General features: G+C 37.4%; 2 protein-coding genes across 5 annotated transcripts in view; both read right to left on the bottom strand.

The window, feature by feature from the left end:
* Window positions 1–22,035, bottom strand: part of MBTPS2 (membrane bound transcription factor peptidase, site 2) — a 63,776-nt gene that overhangs the window by 29,435 nt on the left and 12,306 nt on the right. For all 4 annotated transcript variants that reach the window (XR_003132754.3, XR_003132753.3, XM_025438488.3 and 1 more), the window contains 6 exons: window positions 20,719–20,822; window positions 18,932–19,059; window positions 10,108–10,226; window positions 8,994–9,174; window positions 594–688; window positions 36–231 (listed from right to left, as the gene is read on the bottom strand). Coding sequence is in view for 2 of the 4 variants with exons in the window: in XM_025438488.3 (XP_025294273.1) it covers window positions 36–231; window positions 594–688; window positions 8,994–9,174; window positions 10,108–10,226; window positions 18,932–19,059; window positions 20,719–20,822 (823 nt within the window). In the remaining 2 variants the exon portion in view is untranslated. The remainder of the gene's footprint in view (window positions 1–35; window positions 232–593; window positions 689–8,993; window positions 9,175–10,107; window positions 10,227–18,931; window positions 19,060–20,718; window positions 20,823–22,035) is intronic.
* Window positions 10,814–17,184, bottom strand: YY2 (YY2 transcription factor). Its single transcript, XM_025438514.3, has one exon. The coding sequence runs from the start codon at window positions 16,212–16,214 to the stop codon at window positions 14,748–14,750; it is 1,467 nt and encodes a 488-aa protein (XP_025294299.1). The 5' UTR covers window positions 16,215–17,184; the 3' UTR covers window positions 10,814–14,747.

Raw genomic sequence — 22,035 nt, 5'->3', positions numbered from 1 at the left:
TGATTTTCTGAGGGTTGACCACAATAAATACTCACCTGTGTAGTGAAGGTGCAGTGGATGGCCTACATACAACATATCAATTTGAGGTGGATGTTTCACTTTTATTAAGCGAGTGTGAGTTTCCAAAGAAGGTATTATACAGAAACTTGAACTTGAACTTTTTTTACAATCTTTATTGGTTCTACAAACTTGTGTGGCTTCAACTGCTTTCCGGGCAGGTAGGCATGTGTGCTATGAATAAAATATTAAGTAGTCAATACTAAAAATAACTCACTAGCAAGAAAACCAGAAAGTTGTAGCTCTTTAATATCTTTTATGTCACAGAGTATATAAGGAACAAAGTTCACATAGAAGAAATGCCATTTATGCTCACCTACAATGAATTAGATTCAAGTATTCCACTTTGGCCAAATAAGATATTATACCTATAAACTGTTAGAGTCTCAGATGAAATGTGACAAGTGAAATGTAGAAATTTTAATAAAATGACACAAAGCAAAATGGAAAAGTTTTCATAGATTCCATTTTAGTTCTATATAATTATTTTGTAAAAATTATATCAGACAAGCAAGACTTCTTCAGGGACAACTCACCAAACGCTTATTAAAGTTATTTCTGTAGGAAAAGCACACATCTGTGAGGCTGTGATTGTTACAGCATTCAGTCGAACCATCTAGCCGTTTGTACGCTAAAGAGAAATAATTTATTAGAATCTGTTATATAAAAGCAATTTGTAATAAACATTTTGCTTTCAAGACAAAAAAGAGTAAGTAAAATGCACATGAATTTGGAAACAATTGTATGATTCAGAGTTCAGTTTGACAGGCTACTTGATGCTGTGATTTTATGCTACAAAAAAGGACATGATATTACAAAAAGAGAGGTGTCCAGTTTGGAATCAAGAAGCAGCACTTACCACCCTAGGTTACCTATCTTCATATAAACTTACCGACTGATAAAGCTGAAGTTCTAGGGTCTCAGTAGGTTTTGCATTAACTCCAGCAGGTCAAGCACAAATATTTAATGAGCCACTCTTAGCTGCCATAATGCTACTGATCCAGTATTACTAATGAGTTCCTGTGCTGTAGTATTAGCAGAGTGGGTAAGAGGATGCCAAGAGACTCTCATCCCTAAAGACATCCCTGTTCTATCAAATATCTATCTTACCTCCATGCTTACTTTGGGGCTTTCCTCATAAAATCGGGACAGTCCAATATGACCCCAGAGATGTGCAATATTTTCCTGCATACCAGTAATCCAGTTACCATTTTTGTAAGACCATGGAAACACGGCAACTGTTTACTCCCATTATACATTTATTTTTAAAAGTTCTTTGGTAGACTGCCTCACTTGTATCTAGGGCAGGATCGAAAAACTAAGTTACTGATACAGGCGAGATAAAAAACTATTTCCATGTATTTATTTTGGAAGGTTTCCTGTATTCAGCAAATCAGATTTGTAAAGTATAAATTGATGTGTAGCAGGGACCAATTAAACTTAGAACCTTATATTTACACTACTATACTCAGATGTGCTGAGGAAGACAGCAAAGTTACTACAGAACTATCGAGAAAATAATTTTAAAAAGGTATATTTTCTAGTACCACAAAAAGCTTCTCTATTATAAGAGTGTCTTTAGGAGCACTGGTGTGAAAATGCTAGTTGATATGCAATGTGATTTTATAAGGATTTTGTATGTTTGCCATTGGTTGTTTTTAAACAGGTTTTAAAAAATTTTATCTATTTAAGTGATCTCTGCACCCAATGTGGAGCTTGAACTCCAGACCCCGAGATCAAGAGTCAGATGCTCTACTGACTGAACCAGCCAGGAACCTCAAAACAGCTCATTTTAAACTAGGTTATTTGAGGGGTGCCTGGTTGGCTTAGTTCATTAAGTGTCCAACTCTTGACCTTAGCTCAGGTTGTGATCTCAGGATTGAGTTCAAGCCCTGCATTAGGCTCCATGCCCAGCGTGGAGCCTACTTAAAAAAAAAAGGGAAAAACTCCCAAAACTAGGTTATTTGAGGAAGACATCTTGCATTGGTTAGACTGTCACTATTTCTCCTTGACCAACATAAAATGAAGAACAAAACAGAGGTGAAATAAACTAGCTAATAAATCAGTTTCTCCTGTGCATTGCTTGGCTGTGTAGGTAGTTTTGTTTTCTCAGTGTAACTTAATAGGTATTTAAATTTTGGATGATGAGTGGTCTTTGAAATATGAAAGCAAACTGTGACTATCTAATGGCACAGACAAACCTGTGCCTGTAATCATTCATCAGCCCTAATGGTAAAGTACAAGGTAAAAAGCTGTTTAGGATTTTTTATTTTTTACCAATCCAGGCTACAGTTTCAGTGCTTTCTCTGATCAGCTGCCAAGTCCTGCCAATTTTTACCTCATTATTTTTCTCCCTATATATATTCCCATTTGAGGGTATATTCTATCTCCTTCTCATCTGACCCATTTGAAGAACCCAAGTAAGTCTTGTTTGCTCACCATCTGGCTAGCATATGCAAACCTTTGCTATATACTTAATGCTTCCAATGTAGATTAACCTTCCGATGTAGAACTATGAGAATGGAACTCCTCTAATCTAATTCAAAACTTCCAAAGACTGCACTGGCTCCCAAATAATGTCTAAATTCCACAGACTAAAAGAGAGAGACTTCAGCTTTTTTATTACCTTATCTCATAATATTATCTTGCTGAACCATATTACTAGTAGTTCCCTGACTGCTTTCTAGTCTATAGTACCAAGGTTCATTTCTGTCTTGGCCTCCTGAAATTAAATTCACCGTTGAAGGCCCAACTCAAGGGTTGCTGCTATAAAACTTGCCCTCATCTTCTCAGGAAAGAGTGATCACCACCAACTCCCATAACTCCCACAAATTCTTGTCATTATCTACAATTAACTTTGTACTGTAATAATGGTCTGCTTCTTTTTTTAGGTTTTTATTTAAATTCCAATTAGTTAACATACAGTGTAATATTAGTTCCATGTGTAAAATATAGTAATTCCACACCTCCATACATCACCTGGTGCTCATCCCAAGAGCCACCTTAATCCACATCAGATGGCCTGTAATCTTTGAGCTCCTTGAGAAAAGTTTCTCAATCTTACATAGGTGCATAACTCAATATACACTGAATACACAAATTCTATGCCATTTGCCTTTGTATTAGTAATTATTTAGAAAATTTACATCTGATGCTTGATCACTAACTTTTCTTGGAGAAATGTATACAATACAGAATTGAAAGTCAAGAATTTGATATCACTTTTGATACAGCATATCTGGCAACACAAATGCTTAAAGAAGCCAACTAGACAGCAAATAAATGAAGTGGATAGAGTTTGGCAAAAATAGGAAGTGGTGGGACTGTGATAAATTAGAAAATATATACCCAGCTTTACAGGGTTAGCAGCCAGGCTACTATACTTGGGGCCCTGATTACATAGATCATCCATTTTATTCCAAAAAACCCCCTGAAATCTGAACTTTCATGTGAAACCTCTTGAATTTTAGATATTGGCATCTAATTAATATTTTAAAAAATACCACACAAGCCAAACCAAACACATCTGCTGAGGTTGGATTTGGCCTCTGGGCTACCACCTATTTGCAACCTCTACGTTATGCCTTTTTCCTATGGTGATTACTCTAACCAAAACATAAATCCATGGCTGTGGCCATCCTGACAAGTTTAAAACCTCCCAACAAACAGAATTTTCCAATAAAGAGTTAAATATTTTGTTGCAACTTGAGAAGTAAATTTGTTATTTCTCTATAAGTTAAAAAAAGTTGTAGGTTTAAAGATTTTTATTTTAGAATCTTTTCTACTGGGTCACATTTAAGGAAAAGTTGCTATACCAATTTCTGTAACTCAATTCTTAAAACTCTAATATGGGGATGCCACAGACAATTTTCACATTAGTGTACATACTTTTATTAAACATGAGAATCCAATCCAATTCTACTTTAGAACAAGCACTCTTTAGAACTAGAGGCCCTGGAGGCATTCATAGGTAGAATTTAACACTGGAAGATTAGAATTGTCCCTTAAATCTCCTCAGTCTGGGAGACAATTAGATAATTCAAGAACAGATGAGTTTCATAATTCTACGATAGGGACAACCTGCATATTCTAAATGTGCCCTAAGAAAGGCCCCAAGATAGTTGTACAAATAGTCTAGCCTCCAAAGGATAGTCTAGATCAGAGGTTGATTTTATTATATTAAAAATATATTTTTAAAGTAATCTCTACACCTAAGATAAAGAGTTGCATGCTCCAGGGCGCTTGGGTGGCTCAGCCAGTTAAGCATCTGCCTTCGCCTTGGGTCATGGTCCCAGGGTCCTCGGATGGAGCCCCATGTTGGGCTCCCCACTCAGTGGGGAGTCTGCTTTTCCCTCTGCCCCTGCTTGTGCTCTCTCCCTTGCTCTCTGCCACATAAATAAAATCTTAGAAAAAAAAAAGTCACATGCTCTACCAACTGAGCCAGCCAGGTGCCCCACCAGAGGTTAATTTTAGAATAAGGCTGGAAAGAAGAGAGTTTTTCAATCTATAACTCATAGTTCCCTCTAGTTTCTATATTACTAAAATGAACTGAACAACTTTCTTACTCTAGCTTATTAAATATATAAATGTAGTTAAAGCTCCAACACAGGGAAGCAAGCCAAGTTATTTATTCTTAGTTCTATGGTAAAATTTATATCAGCCTCACCTAGTAACCAGTAGTTAACAAATTACAAACACACAGACACACACACACACACACACATACACACTTCCTCTTCAATTTAGGATACCAAAAAAACCCTCTGAATCATAACTTGATGTTCACAACGGAAAAAGATACTTTTCTCCAAACACTAGAGATTTAGGCATGAAAACAATCTGGGTACTCAAGATATATGGAAAGGATTCCTGAAAATTTCCTTTTATTATCTTAAACTAGGTGGGGAAGGGTCTTTTCTCACTTGAATTAAAGGTATGTAGGACAGGACAATATTCCCACTGTCAGGCAGTTACAGGGATATACCCTTGCCTCCTTTGAACAGGAATATAGGCTGTTCAAGGGGGATGTCTGAGTCTGAGCTCAAAGCTTCATTTTAGGGAGCAGTTGCTTTTATTTTTTTATTTTTAATTTTTTTAGCAGTTGCTTTTAGTTTTCAATCTCATGCTCCTGAAAATGTAGTTCAAATGCTGGACTTGTTGAGTACACTCTTTCTTACTCAAGACAATGCTTTCAAGAAAGAAAGAAGAAATTTAGCTTTATGCATATATGAAATAAAGAGTTTCCCTCAAACTACAGAAAGAGGATGCAAGCTACTTGTTAGGAAAATAGTCCCAAATGAAGAGCCAGACTAGTTCTCTGTAACTTTCAGTTCCACTCAAATCACAAAGTGGCATATGGACACCCAGCAACCTTAAATATAGAGGCTTGAATATGAATGGGGGAAAAGGTTTTGTTTTCTGTTCTGACCCAGAATGAGATCAGAGATCTATTCTAGGAGCAAAGGGCTCGAAGTCCTCACCCAGAATTCTTTTTGGGGCTTCCTGAAAAGGCCATTCAATCTGCAAGGAGTGTATGGGACAAGCCTAAGGAGCCTTGCTGTACCAAGGACAGAGGTGGAATTTAACCAAACTTAGCTTTGTTGGTGACATTCACAGTTTAGCAGGTTAAGGTTTAAAAATAAAAAAAGGAAAGGTTTAACAGAAGAAAAAGGTCTAAACAATTTCATAAGGTAGATTAACCACATTTTTCTAATTTGACAGAAATATGTTAATATTTTAAGAACATAGAGTCTACTTAACTATACCTTAAAAAATTTAATAATATACCCACAAGAGGTAAGCAGCTAGAAATGATTGGATAAGACAGCTTATTTACACTTTCAGGATCAGATCTTTCCAAGGTGGCTTTATTATTTTGCAGTGGTGTAAATTCCTAGAATTTTAATTATGTATACTAAATTCTACTCCAAAATGAACACAAATCACTTTTGGATTATTGGCCACTTTGTATTACCATAGTTAGCTATATCTTCCCCCCCCCCATTTATAATGAAAGATAAAAAAAAATGTGCCTAGATACATGTAAAATGCTAATAATTCACAGCTTTCTTAAAAATGTCCACAGCCCCAGTGGTCAAGTCTGCCATTAAAATTAATCTGGTATTTATTTTAAGTTAAATTTATAGTCTTTAAGATTCATATAAGGTAGCTAAATATATGCACTCTATTTTAAATAAAGGTACAGGTTTATCAGACACAGTCATCATGTAAAATCAACAGGTATCCTAATACAGTCACTCCTAAGGAGATGAAATAGATATTGAAGAATTATTTTGGGACTCTTTTTTTATTAGTGTGGAAAGATTAATATCTGCTTTACATTTTTACATAAATACCTCCAAAGATCCAGCATATGACCCATAATGGTGAAATACTCAAAAAGTTAGTAAGGAAAGAGTTTCATAGTTTTTCAGGAAAATTTTCATTTCCATTCTGTATGACAGGAAAAGGACAAAACCTTGAGTATTTGAAATGCAGATATCCTAAATAAAACAATTCTACTAGAAAGAACTTTGATTACTGTGTCAATTTGGCTTTTGTAATTCAACAGAGATTATACCAAATTTAGAGAAACTAGAGGAAAATGATACAGGACTTAAGAAGTGTGAAATACTGGATTATTTTTCTCAGAAAAGAATGCATTATAGGTCATACACCAACCTTCTGTCATCTGAAATGTTTGAGAAGATGGTAAGTGGTTCTTGAGAACAGGAAAAATTTATAAATATTTCAACCTTAAAGAGTCAGGTTAGCCCACTGAACAATGTTAACATTACCACAGGACATAACACTGTGTGCGTCCTGACATGATGCAATAGGAAGTAATGAGAACTAGGAAGTATTTTCACCCCCTCAAAAAATGGATCCTGAATTTAAGCAAGACTCTAAACCTAATGACCATTTATAGGAAATATGGGGGGATAGCTGAACATATTAACGACATCATAAGGATAACACAGAGCCAGACAAAACCAGAATATGGGCAATTTGACAAAACAAATGACTGTTTCTTAAATGATAACCACCCTCCACCCCAAACGGGAAATTGTTTCACGTTCAAAGATACTTAGAAGATATACCATTCAACCTAAATCAAGTATGAAAAAAGCAATTAGGGGGACGCCTGGGTGGCTCAGCGGTTGGGCACCTGCCTTCAGCTCAGGTCATGATCCTGGGATCCAGGATCGAGTCCCACATCAGGCTCCCTGTGAGGAGCCTGCTTCTCCCTCTATGTCTCTGCCTCTCTCTCAGTGTGTGTCTCTCATGAATAAATAAATAAATCTTAAAAAAATAAAAAATAAATAAAAAGAAAGCAATTAGGGAAAAGTGAATACCAATTAGATATTAGGAATTGGTGTTAATTTTGTTAGGTGGGAATAACAGTACTATGGTCATTTTTTAAAAAGAGTTTATTCATTTATTCATGAGAGACACAGAGAAAGAATGAGAGAGGCAGAGACACAGGCAGAGGGAGAAGCAGGCTCCTTGCGGGGAGCCTGACGCGGGACTTGATCCGGGGTCTCCAGGATCTCGCCCTAGGCCGAAAGCAGGTGCTAAACCCGCTGAGCCACTCAGGGATCCCTATGGTCATGTTTAAAAAGTCATCATATAAGATGCCTGGGTGACTCAGTCGGTTGAGTGTCCGCCTTCGGCTCAGGTCATGATCCTGGAGTCCCAGGATCAAGCCCCACATCAGGCTCCCTACTCAGTGGGAGTTTGCTTCTCCCTCTGCCCTTCCCCACCCTCATATGCACTCTCTCTCAAATGAATAAATCAAATCTTAAAAAATAAAAAGTCATCATATATTAAAGACATGTTAAAAGTCATGGATGAAACGATATGATGCCTGGGATGTACTTTAAAATACTCCCCTCAAAAAAAAATTAAAATACTCCTCTCAAAAGTGGGCTGATTAGATTAAAAAGCTGGCAAAATGTTGATAATTGCTGAAGCTGGAAGGAGGATGCATGAGGTTTCATTTATACTACTTTCTTTTATTTTGTTCTAAAGTTTTATTTATTTAAGTAATCTCTAGACCAACATCAAGAGTTGCATGCTTCTTGGACTGAGCCAGCCAGGGACCCTCTTGACTTTTATGTATGTTTGGAAACTTTTTACAATAATAAAAGTTCTTAAAAATGCATTATACATGGAAGATTAAATTTGAAAAAAATTTAAAAATCAGTTTTTACTACTCTGCCATTTTTGTACACAGTATTTTTGTGAAGTTATTCTTGATTATTTACCATATTTCCAAACCCCAAGTAAATGTGGACAAGCATCCAGGACACTTGTTGACTTAAAGATATAGTCTGTGAATAGAACTTGTGTTTTTCAACACTGACAATAACCTGGGTGCTGTGATTTTGTATAAAGAATTCAGAGGCTGATTTTTCAGAGCTGAAATAAATTTGGCAGCTTCTGAGTGTAGTAAACTTGCTTCACCTTGTCACTTGCTACACAAAACAAAAGATCTGACTTCAGAGTGTATTTTCGGATGTCAAAATTACTTCCTCTGGATGCCTGACACATAAAGTAACTCTACCTCAAATAGCTTTGGATATGACACCACCCATACGGCATGGGGGTATTTAATTACTGGAATTTAGTTAATTGGTTATGGTTGAGCTTGAAAGCTGACTTAACACAAGTTCTTCTAAATGCAGAAAGAATTAGACACTAGAGTCCTGAAAGTCAAATATAATATTGTGAAAGTAGTTAGAAATTCAACAATATATAAAAATTAGTACTCAACTTACCAAGAAGAATGTTTACTAGTTTGGGCCTATTATTACTTAACTGATTTGTTTTAAAGAAATTAGAACATAATAAAATCTATAGATGTGGTCTGAGGATTGGTGAATGGCAAGTACTGCTGCTTGAAGCATTATATTATACTGAAGAAATATACACACCTCTAACTGGGAAGCTTAACTGCTGTAAAGTTGATGCACTAATACAGTAACCAATTTGGGGCTCATAGGCGATGGTATCTAGACATTCATTCCAATCTTGTACATTAGTAACAGGACAATCCTGTAGATGGGTGACAAGGTCTCCCACAAAAAGGCCTCTGGGTCCAATGGCAGGTGAGTCCTTGGGAAGAGGGTACAACCAAATCAGATAACGTATGAAGACAAGCTATGATTAATCTGACCAAATAATAAAGACATTGAGTTAATTATGTAGAATATTTTGACTAATGCAGAAAATAATCCAGCTCTGAATCCAAGATGTATAGTCCTAGAATGTTAACAAGATAAAACCTAACAGTTACTTTTCCTACTTCTTCAAGATTCTGAAGTTTTCATAATTGAAAAAAAACTCACTTGCCAACTATGAAGATTAATATGATAAAGTTTTTCCCACTGCTAATTAAAATTTTTTATGAAAGTAGTCATCAGAATGCTTTCATTATCTTGTATACCCTCGGTGGATAAAATTATAAGACAAGTCCTTATCTAAACAGAGTCCCAAATATGCAGACAATACCGTCAGCACAGTGAGTATGTGAGCCAGTTGCTCACAAAAGTAATTTTCTTCTTCTGAAAATCTGAAAAAACATGATGCCATTGTAGTAATTCTTGTCTAAGGGAGTGAAATAAAGAGTTGAAGACAGTAACTTAAACCCCTAAGAAATGTTCTGGCTGGCTAGCCTCAGTTTCAATCTTCTTACTTAGGAGTAAGGATATCTGACACAAAAGCACAGTTATAAAAATAAACAGTAAAGGTAAATGATGCATTTTATCAACAAAGTACAGGCAGAAAATCTTCATACTATCTTTGTAACTCAGAACAGAAGCAATTTTAAGTATTTTTAAAAATCCAGTATGTTTCAAAAAACTTTTTGTTCGACTTAAAAGGATTAATTTCTTCAAAAGAAACAGATCATTAAAAAAATAAAAAAATAATAATAAAAAGAAACCGAACATTCTATATGTGAAAAGTTGAATATAAGTTCCTAACATAAAATGCTGTTACATCACAAAATCTGGTAGATGAATGCCTCACGTAATCCTCATTATTTACCTCAGCAACTTCAGTGATGAGCACCCCGACTCCAGTGTAGTAAAATGGCAAGAGAATTACAGGGAGGAGAACAAGAGCTAAAATGCCAAGGAGTGCAAGGACAAAATTATGCCATATACCTGAAAAGAGAGGAAAAAAAAGAAATAAGCTCAACTGGGGCAGGAATGATCTAGGTATCTGGACTTATAACACCTGGGCATTCGGATAAGTTAGTAAAGTAACCAGAAGAAGCTGTGAAGCATATAGATCTACTTATTAGTACAGAGGAAAGATGTTCAGTTAGAGGCCTCTTCCATTTCAGATACTGAAATGTAAAATGAGCATGTTAATACCACATTAAGACCATAAATCATACACTAATATGATTTAACACTAATGGAATCTATGTTACAACATCTATATATGTGAAACATAGAATTAATATTTTCTACTTGCTTTATCCTCATTTCAGAAAATGTATACATTATTAATTGAAGCATATTTGTGATCTTTGAAAAAAATTTCAACGCTATTCAAATAAAAGTTAAGATGAAATAAAAAACATTCTTGCTGAGCTGCGTTATGGAAATCCAAATGGTCCTTGGAAAAAGAGAGTGTTTTAGGAATTAAACTATTATGGAGAGTGATATTGATGTACCAAACAGAGTATCTTGCACCATGTCACAGACTACAACCATCTCTATCAAATATACAGAGATTTTTTTTCTTCTTCCTCTTTTTTTTTTTTTTTTTTAAATACAGAGATAGTTGTGAACTCAGTGGTGTGCTGGAGGCTGGTCCTACAACCTTGCCACAGCTGTGTACATCTCTTCCTAATTCCTCCTTCAGGGACTCCCCTCAGAGAGGCAACCAAGGAATGGCCCCTATACCCCACACATTCCAAACATCTCCAAGAGGGTAAACGCATCAGTGCTTGAGAACCAATGTTTTATAACGACAACCAATGTTTTTTTTTAATTTATTTTTTATTGGTGTTCAATTTACTAACATACAGAATAACCCCCAGTGCCCGTCACCCATTCACTCCCACCCCCTGCCCTCCTCCCCTTCCACCACCCCTAGTTCGTTTCCCAGAGTTAGCAGTCTTTACGTTCTGTCTCCCTTTCTGATATTTCCCACACATTTCTTCCCCCTTCCCTTATATTCCCTTTCACTATTATTTATATTCCCCAAATGAATGAGAACATATAATGTTTGTCCTTCTCCGACTGGCTTACTTCACTCAGCATGATACCCTCCAGTTCCATCCACGTTGAGACAACCAATGTTTTATAACGACAGAAACGTAACCTAAAGACATCTCCCAGACTCACAGGAAGCTGAGTATGGCCATATGACTGCTTTGGCTAGCAGGATATGAGTGGAGGTAATAGGGATATCATTGTCTTCATTGCTGGAATGTAGCTATGATGGAGATAAACCTGAGTCCATGACATAGAAGCTGCATGTTAGGAACAGCAGAGCTAACAAGACAGAGTTTGGGTCCCCCAAATAATACAATTATCAGTGCTGAACTACTTACATTTGGAATGTTTTATGAGAGTTTAAGTCATTGCTGTTTTTAGCTATTATGGTAGTCAGATATCTAAATAAGACGTGTTTCATGTACCTTATTCACACTGTTAAGACATTCTTCCTTTTTTTTTTTTTGAGTGTTGTAACTTGTTTAATTCTGGAAATATCCAGAGCAAGTCTAGTCCAGGACACAATGGGTAAACAATCTATTCTATATAGAGAAATCTTTTAAATATACCAGTGGAAAAATAAATAAATAAATAAATATACCAGTGGTATCAAACTCTTTATTGGAAACTATATTTTGCTTTTCCATGTATGTACTTTGGATTTTTCTCTCATTTGAATATTCATATCTATCCAATTTCTTATATCCATGACTTTATTTTCTTATATCCATTACTTTACTAATTTATCAGAATGCCCAGTTCTTGTAACGATTAGAGTAATCCACTTTAAAAAACATATTGACTTATTTATAGGGTTCCCTACTAATGATCACTTAGCCTGTTTTAACTTTTTCAAACAATGCTGACAACTTTGCTCACATCATATATATCTAGTTAAGTCTGCATCTGTGAGGGTATGGAAAGTTACATACAAACCGAATTGTTGGGTCAAAAAAACGTGCATTAAAATTGACCTCCAGGGGTGCCTGGGTGGCTCAGTCAGTTGAGTGCCTGCCTTTGGCTCAGGTCCATCCCTGGGACAGGGCTCCAGTCAGGCCCCCTGCTCAGCGGGGAGCCTGCTTCTCCCTTTCTTCCCTGCTCGTGCTCTCTTGCTCTCAAATAAAATCTTAAAAAAAATTAATCTCCAATGAGTCTGCATTAATTTGTTTTCATAATTGGCATAGGTTTCCTTACCCTGTAAATAACACTGGATACTATAACATTAGATTTTGCCATCTGCTAGGTTAAAGGTAAGATCTGTTGAGATTTAAGTACAAGCTTGTACATTTTTCATGTCTATTTTTTTAAAGATTTATTTATTCATGAGAGACACACAGAGAGAGAGAGAGGCAGAGAGGCAGAGCGAGAAGCAGGCTCCATGCAGGGAGCCCGACGTGGGACTCGATCCCAGGTCTCCAGGATCAGGCCCTGGGCTGAAGGCAGGGCTAAACCGCTGAGCACCCGGGCTGTCCCATTTTTCATGTTTATTAAAAGACTATTTGTATTTGTTGTTTGAGAACTATTTCTATCCATTGCCTGTTTACATTTTTTTTACTAATTTGCATATATTATTTTTGAATGTATATATTAATTTGGTCCTTTGTAAGAGGTATTACAATTTTTTTCCAGTTTGTTTTTTGGCTTGGTTTTACCTATGCAGACACCTTACATTTTGGTGTGGTCAAATTGTTCCTTTGCATTAAGCCTTTTCCAGTTCAAGATTATAGAAGGCACTCATCTGGTGTTTTCTTATATTGCTTCCATAGCTTGATTTAAAAAACAAAATTAAAACAAAAACTTTCTTTTCTTTTTTTTTTTTTTAAAACAAAAACTTTCTTTTGCCTACTGGAATTTACTCTAGTAAAACTAATTTAGTGGTAGAGTATAACCCTCCCCAACCCAAATTGCTAGTCTCAGTACAATTTCACAAAATAATCCATCCCCAATGTTGATTAGATTTACCACTGTTGCCATGTGTTAAATTCAACTTTTCCCCCAGCTCCTCAGGATGGCAGTCCATGGGAGACTGCCATGAGGAGAATTGCACTCTCACCATTTCTCCCTTATTAGGATAATCCCACCACACAACCATAGCAAAGACTCTATTGTTTTCTCATTCAGAGTCAGAAGGGTAATAGAGCAGCACTGCTTTCTGGACTCTGTACAGCTTCTTGTCTCGTTAGGGACGCAGCTGGCACAATATTACCCCTCTAGATTCCATATTTGCCCTTGATGGCAAAGTGGCAATAGAACATACACAGTTCCTTTATTTAAAAAAAAATCTCTTGTCCGTTAATGATTTATTTATAAGTATACCAAAGGAATCTTTGTTATAACTTTTACTTTTTCTAAAGCAGGATTTTTTGTTGTTGTTGTTGTTGTTTGTTTTTAACAGTGGCACTACTGGCATTTTAGGCCACTTAATTCTCTGTTGTGGGGAACTATATTGTGCAAATAGGTTGTTCAGCAGCGTCCCTAGCCTCTACCCACCAGAAGCCAGTAGCAACTTCCTCATTGTCTCTATTTTCTAGCTATGATATTTATATAGGCAAGCTTTTTCCTTCTTCAGAAGAAGTATTTTATTTTTGCTTTTTCTATTACACAAGATATACATATCAAGTATTTTTGAAAAAAGTCAAGATACACAATATATTCTACAACTGAGCACCACTCTCTAACTGAATATTCAAAGAAATTATACTAAACAACAGCACCTGACAGTACTTTTGGGAAATAAAATGACTAAAACAGATTTAAATTGTCTTATACTATTAAATCACATCTAATATTCAATACTATGGAAATCAATGCAGTTAAAAGGTAGTTAGGAAAAAATGTGTTAACATCAAAGAATACAACCAAAATTAATATAGCCAACAAAATCTATATAACTTTATAAGCAGGAAAATACTTTGTGCACATATATAGCTGTTCATTCTTTTAAAGAAAATCTATCAAAAAAATTAAAGAAAATCCATCACAAGCAAAATTACCAACCTTTAGAAAAAACATAGAATTACTAAACATATTCCTAAAAGTATAATTATGAACATTTGGAAAATATAGAACTTTAAAAATTTGTAAGCAATACATGAAACTTCGTATTTTAAAAAAATGTGAAAAGTCCCATTTTTAGAACAGTTGTATAAAGAACTGTCTTTTGATGTGAGATTCATAAATTATCCTCCTGTTGGGACCAAACTTTATAAAAACACCATGTATTTCAAGTAGCATTACAGAACAAGATTTAATATCTTAATGTTATCTTATATAAATGAATACTTTTTTTTTTTACTTTTTACTTTCCTTTTTACTACTCTTATCAAAACATGACCCTTAGATGTATAGGTATCATTAAAAAAATTATTTCCTAGAAGCAATACACAAGAGAGGTGTATTTATTTCCAATCGCATTCCTATTAGACACTTCCCAAGTTTGAGAAGGGTCTTCTCTTCTTACTGGCTGTTTTTGTTCTTTGCATGTGTTAAGATATGAGACTTCAGGTTAGTTGACTGAGCGAACTTCTTATTGCAGGCATCAAAGGGGCAAATGTAGGGCCTGTCTCCGGTATGGATTCGCACATGTGTACGCAAATTGAAGTCGAGGGAAAAGCATTTTCCGCAGCCTTCAAATGTGCACTGAAAGGGCTTCTCTCCAGTATGCACCAGTTGATGTCGTTTTAGTTTCGAGCTCTCGACAAAAGCTTTGCCACATTCTGCACATACGTGGACTCTAGGACCGTGGGTGTGCAGATGTTTCCGCATGGCAGAATTATCTTTGAACATCTTCACACAGCCTTTATGAGGGCAAGCTATTGTTCTTAGAGCAGCTTCTTTGGGTTTTGGCTTCATTCTAGTAAATTCTGCCAGTTGTTTAGGATCTGAGAGATCAATACCAGGTATTCCTTCGGGAGGAAGCTTCTTTCCGGTCATGTACTCTGAATAATCAGGAGCAGAGTCCTCAATCTGTCCGGTCTCGTGGTCTCTTTTCTCGCTTGGGGACCACAGGGTAACGGAGAACTCGCCCTCCAGGGTTTTGATCTGCACCTGCTTCTGCTCCCATTTTTTGCAGTCCATCTTGGAGCTGCTACTTCCAGCCTGGTCCTCACTGGCGGTGTGATTTTTCTTACTGCTGGCCTTCCTGTGTTGGCCGCCGCGCTTTTTGCTGCGGCTGTAGGTTGATGATGATGCGGAAGCTGACAAGCCAGCCAGGGTCTGCTGGAAGCCGTCGTCTTCATCAACCGGGAAGACCATCTGGTCCTCGAAATTGTTGGTGGCCTGCAGGTTTTCTGACTCGTAGTAGCCCACCACTTCCTCCTGTGTCTGCACCATGATTAGTTCCTGGTCGTGGTCCCCTTGGTTCGGGTTGTTGGTAACAAGCGGCTGCAGTGCAATCAGAGGCGGATGGTGGTGGCCACCGTGGACCCAACTGCCGCTGATAATCTCGTACTCGGTGATGGTTTCCATCGCCATCGCCTCCACAGGGATGCTCTCCAGAGGAATGCTCTCCACAGGGATGCTCTCCACAGGGATGCTCTCCACAGGAATGCTCTCCACAGGGATGCTCTCCACAGGAATGCTCTCCACAGGGATGGTCTCCACAGGGATGGTCTCCACAGGAATGCTCTCCAAGGGGACAGCGTCCATGGGGACGGCCTCCAAGGGGACGGCGTCTAACGGGATGCCGTCCAACGGGATGCCGTCCAACGGGATGCCGTCCAAGGTGACGCCGTCCAAGGAGATGCCGTCTAAGGGGATGCCATCCAAGGGGACGCCCGCCATGGGGACGCCGTCCAAGGGGACGCCCGCCATGGGGACAATCGCCCCTGGGGCAGTCTCCACATGGATCTGGTGCAGCTCCACAAGATCTGTAAGGATCTCCAAATTTTCTGTGGGGATGTAGAGAGCGTCGTTTGAGGCCATGGCTGAGAGCTCCACAGAGGCTTTGGCTCCTCGGCAGCTGGTGGGCGGCTGGCAGGCTGCAGAAAAGGCTGAGCAAGGCGAGCGCTCCAGAGGAAACCGCGAGCACCACAGACCGGTCTGCACAGTTCAGCAGCAAGACGCGGAAAGGCGGAGGACGCAGCGTAGCCGGAGGACGCCGAGGACGCCGAGGACGCCGAGGGCACGGAAGGTGCGGGTGCTTCTGGGAGCGCCTGGCGCATGCGCTTCTCAGTGCCTCACCAAGTACGTGCTTACGTTCACATCCACGTACTCGTGGATGCTGCAGCCTTCGTGCACACGTCACCCGCTCCTCCTCGCTCCGAACACCACGGTATTGTTTTTTGAATATTAATTCGGTGGTCACGTTCTTCACAGAATTTTTCTATATTTCCATTGATGTTCTCGTTTCCCGTGTTCCACCAAGGGAACCAAGGTGGAACAAGGTATAGAACTCTGGAAACACGGCTTACTCCTAGTATTTTTGCTTCCTTCTTCCCTCGTACTGTACGGACCCACATTTAGAGACCATTTAATAGTATCCGTGATAAATTGGTAATGGGATTGCTTGCCTCGTCCTCTAACAAGAATGCTTGTTAGTGTTATGCCACTAGAAGTGTCCAGCTATTTTTACTTCTACTAAGGAGATATATATATATATATATTTTAGCCATTAATGGATGTTGAATTTTGTTAAATACCCAGTCGGGTAACTGCTGAGGTGAGGATTTCTTCCCCTAATGGTAAATGATGTTTACCACTTTCAAACAGATTTCTTATTGCTGAACCATCTTTGCAGTAATTAAATATATCATACTTAGAGTTTTTGGTACTTTATAAGATGTTGTATCAGTGTTAAATTAGCTTAATAATTAAAAAAAAATTTCCTTCTCCATGCGATCTATAAAGTTTATGCTAAAGTGGAATTAAAAAAAAAAAAAAAAAAAAAAAAAAAAAAAACAAACCTGGGCAGCCTGGGTGGCTCAGCGGTTTAGCGCCGCCTTCAGCCCAGAGCGTGATCCTGGAGTCCTGGAATCGAGTCCCGCGTCGGGCTCCCTACATGGAGCCTGCTTCTCCCTCTGCCTGTGTCTCTGCCTCTCTCTCTCTGTCTCTCTTTCCCTCTCTCTCTATCTCTCATGAATAAATAAAATCCTAAAAAAAATAAATAAAAAAACCTTTTCCTTCAAGATTGGGAAGAATTGTACCTATGAAACTTTCAGAGGCATTCTTCCTCAGCTTTCTTCATTTCTCCCATTGTAAATTAGCCTATTGAGATTTTTAAAAAATCTTCTCTGGAGTTTAGGCCATTTATATTTTTAAATAATTTTTTTTAATTTTTTATTTTTTTATGAGAGTCGTACAGAGAGAGAGAGATAGGCAGAGACATAGGCAGAGGGAGAAGCAGGCTCCATGCACTGGGAGCCCGATGTGGGATTTGATCCTGGGTCTCGAGGATCGCGCTCTGGGCCAAAGGCAGGCGCCAAACCGCTGCACCACCCAGGGATCCCATATATTTTTAAATAATTATCTAAGTTTTTGAAAAACGTTTGCAGAGATGAACAAAACACTTTTATAATTGTTTTGATTTTCTCTGTATCAGGTGTTATTCCCCAATCTGACTGCAAATTGTCTGTAGTTGCTTTTTGCCATGTGTAAAAAAAAGCCTCTTAAGACCTTTTTCCTACTTTTTTACCTACATCTTTATTATATCATTTGTTAACTATTTTATAGTTTTCTCACTTCAGTTGAATGCTTAACTGACTTATTTTCATTTATTTCATAACTGCAGTAAATTTTCCTTTTAGCAAAACTTTACAACTTATTTCATTATCATTTTTATTTTTTTTATTAAGATTTTATTTACTCAGGAGAGACACAGAGAGAGAGGCAGAGACACAGGCAGAGGGAGAAGCAGGTTCCATGCAGGAAGCCCGACATGGGACTTGATCCCGGGTCTCCAGGATCAGGCCCTGGGCTAAAAGTGGCGCTAAACCGCTGAGCCACCTGGGCTGCCTCTCATTATCATTTTTAAATATACCACAATTAGGTTTTGATTTAAATTGGTCAATTTTTATGTTTCACGGTCATTGAAAAGACATTGTCATGATATAGAGTTTGACATATTTATTGAATTTTCCTTTACTACTTAAGAGTTTTGATCATCTGACTTTTCATACTTATTTGCCATGTATTGAGAAATGAGATCAGCTTCCTTTATTATATTTTTGTTTTTTCCTTGCACTTTTCCCATTTTTGTTTTGATGGTTTGTTACTTGATGTAGTGAGTTTACAATGATTACACTGTCATTGTGGATTACATTCCTTATGATTATTAAGTGACCCCTTATATCTAAGTAATTTAATGTAGTCATATTTTCTGTTCACATTTACATGGTATGTCCTGTTCATTTTACTTTCAGTCTTTTAAAAATTGTTGTTTTTGAAGAAACTGGAATGTAAATTATTTTGCTTTATTACTTTTTAAAAAAAACACTTAAGTTATCTCTACACCCAACATGACTCTGAGCTCAAGAGGCACATGCTTCCTCAGACTGAGCCAGCCCAAAGCCCCTTGCTTTATTACTTTTAACTGAGAATCTTATAAACTGAATTTATCAACTAAAAGATGAGACATTTTCATTTGTGATGTGACTACTTTCCATAACAATATGCACATGAATAAAGAAATTTAAGTCTGTTACCTGCACAGAATATCCTTAGCTGCTGGACTGGTGATATAAGTTGCAAATGAGTGGTGAACAGATCAACAAATGCTCCAGGATAAATAATGAAGAGAAAAATCCCAAAGCCATTAAATCGAACTTGTTCCCTAAGAAATCACAAAAGAAAAAGGAATTAACAACTAGTATTGCATTTTTCAAATTAATAATGTATTTAATCTTAAAACTTCCTACTGTAATTTAAATTCTTGCTTAACAGGTGTCTCTGGACAGTCAAGAAAAATAAACTCATATATGGTAGTTATCTCTCCATAATTTTACAGTAGTGTACAGGTTTGGTTATCTGTGAAATTGCATAAAACAAGGGCATTCTGAAATAGGCTTAAAACTTCAAAACTTTTAGAAACCAATACGCTGAGCAATAACTTGAAATTAGTCATATATAAAGAAATGGTTAATATTTCCATGAAAAGGTAAATGAAAGAATTTTGTGGTTTACTCTGAATTATTTTCAGAGGACACAATGGAAAATATAATTCAAGTAAAGTATCTAAATATTTATACTTGTCTTAGCTATTAATAAATAAAAGTGGAGTTTTATCTAAGTATATTCCTATTGAATTAATGTTAAAATAAATATACTTAGATATGCATAATGCTCAGATTGTCCTTAAGAAAACTATTTTTTATCAATTCATTCTCTAAAACTTGAATTACACCTAACAGCCTCATAAGACCAAACAACCATACTAAAAAAGCCATCCCCCCAATATATCGTACTATCATTTAGTAATGAGTATATAATATACTGCAAAACTCACTTTCACTTGGCAGTTGGATTTTATAAAAGATTACACTGTTTCATGAATATACATTGAAGTAATAAACTGTTAATAACACTGATTTTATATGCAGAACCCTAAAAGCTGCAATGCCAAAAATATGGAAGCAAAAGTGAGAGATAAAAAGAAAAAGAGGCTGCCCACTTAAACCACTATATGTCACACTTGTGTAACAGTGTATGCTCTGTCAAGATGAGGGTTTACTGGTAGTCAACAGACTCTTGTTCATAAGCAACTGGAAAGTAGTAAGAAGTGATTACATCTTCTTCTATGAAACCTTTCATATGGTACATATACCCAGAGGATAAAACACATTTCCATCAGTATGTGTGTTCATCACTGCAATAATTATCAGTGGGAGTGAAGGGGAAATTGTGCTCTCCTATCACAACTTTATAAGTTTAGGAGCCTTTAAAATGCTCAGGTGTAATTACAATGATACATTTGAGTAGTCAAGACGAGAGGAGGGCATACTTGAAGCAAGTTCCAGGTCTCATCCTCTCTTATCTTCTACTTGGGTTTCTAAATAGACTATGATATTTGTTAACAAACCCAGAGCTTTCAATGTTCTTGCTCTAGCCAGCAGAGGCCATAAGTAAAAGCAGAGAAGTATTTCAGCCAGTAAGTCAAAAGTACTAAGAAGTCAAGCGAGTGGGCTCCAAGTGCATTCTGACCTAATGATGAATATAAAGATTAGGTTTCAGTGTTTGATGAAAATCTTGAAGAACCATGAAGATACAATCATGCTGTTAAAGGGCAAAGGATAGAAAGACCTAGATTAGAGATGTGCACAGAGTATATTTATCAACATATTAATCTTTATAAAAGAGAAGGTACCTCAAAATAATGTGGATATGCACTGGGAAAAATCCATAGAAAGAAAAAATATCAAATGTAGCATATTTTAGCAATAAATCCTCCTAAGTAAAAAGTTTTTACATGTAGTAGAAAGAAAAATATCATTACCTAATAGCTGCTATCCCATGTCCGATTTCATGTACAACACCACTAATGAGAACTGCAGCGAAGAAATAGGTCAGTTGGTTGACAGGTAAATTTATACCAGGAACCTGTTCACAGACACAATGATAAATACACAGTTGGGCACCAGGAAACCACGATGTTCACTCTGTGTTAAAGCTTAAACTTCCAGGCTGATGGTTCTGTACACTAAAAGTAGGGGTGCCTGGGTGGTTCAGTTGGTTAAGCATCTGACTCTTGGTTTTGGCTCGGGTTATCTCAGGGTCATGAGATTGAGCCCTGCTTTAGGCTTAGCGTTCAGCACTGAATCTGCTGGAGTTTCTCTCCCCCACCTTGTGTGCTCTCTCTCTCTCTCTCAAATGAATGAATGAATATTTTAAAGTAAAAGTAATATGAATGAATGGTTCACTTCTCTACTTCTGTCACAATAAAAGTAAGAACATCAGTTTTTTTAAACTAGGCAGTTTTTGAAACACTATCTCTAATCTAGAGATAACAGGAAACACCAAGTTAAAAAGTTGAAGCTTTTGCTTCCTGAAGTCTTCACCATGGGAAAGAATTAGGGAGCCTGGCAAAATGCCAGGGAATGTGGAGTGACAGTGACAGAGTCAGCAACTGTTTTACCCTTGGGGGCTAAAAGCCTGATTTGGAAATTCTTTTTTTTTTTTTTTTTTTAACGATTTATTTGTTTATTTATTTATTTATGATAGTGACACAGAGAGAGAGAGAGGCAGAGACACAGGCAGAGGGAGAAGCAGGCTCCATGCACCAGGAGCCCGATGTGGGATTCGATCCCGGGTCTCCAGGATCGCGCCCTGGGCCAAAGGCAGGCGCTAAACCGCTGCACCACCCAGGGATCCCCCTGATTTGGAAATTCTTATTAGAATTCCTAGTCCTTCCTCTGAATTGTTATTGCAAGGTTCCAACTACTTCAGTGAGTAGTATAGGATATTCCTGTGTCCTGAGTTTTCATTTTAGTATTCTCCAGTTACATGAGCACTGGTAATTAGGGTAATTAAGTATAAAAAAATGCCTCATTGATGTGGGAGCACCATGCCCTCCCTTTCTTTTTTAAAATTAATTAATTAATTGGGATCCCTGGGTGGCGCAGTGGTTTGGCGCCTGCCTTTGGCCCAGGGCGCGATCCTGGATATCCGGGATCGAATCCCACGTTGGGCTCCCGGTGCATGGAGCCTGCTTCTCCCTCTGCCTCTCTCTCTCTCTCTCTCTGTGTGTGACTATCATAAAAAAAAAAAAATTAAAAAAAAATAATAAAATAAAATAAAATAAATAAATTAATTT

This window comes from Canis lupus, chromosome X, assembly GCF_003254725.2.
Source record: "Canis lupus dingo isolate Sandy chromosome X, ASM325472v2, whole genome shotgun sequence".
Classification (NCBI taxonomy): domain Eukaryota; kingdom Metazoa; phylum Chordata; class Mammalia; order Carnivora; family Canidae; genus Canis; species Canis lupus.
This window is presented reverse-complemented; position numbering and strand designations above follow the sequence as displayed.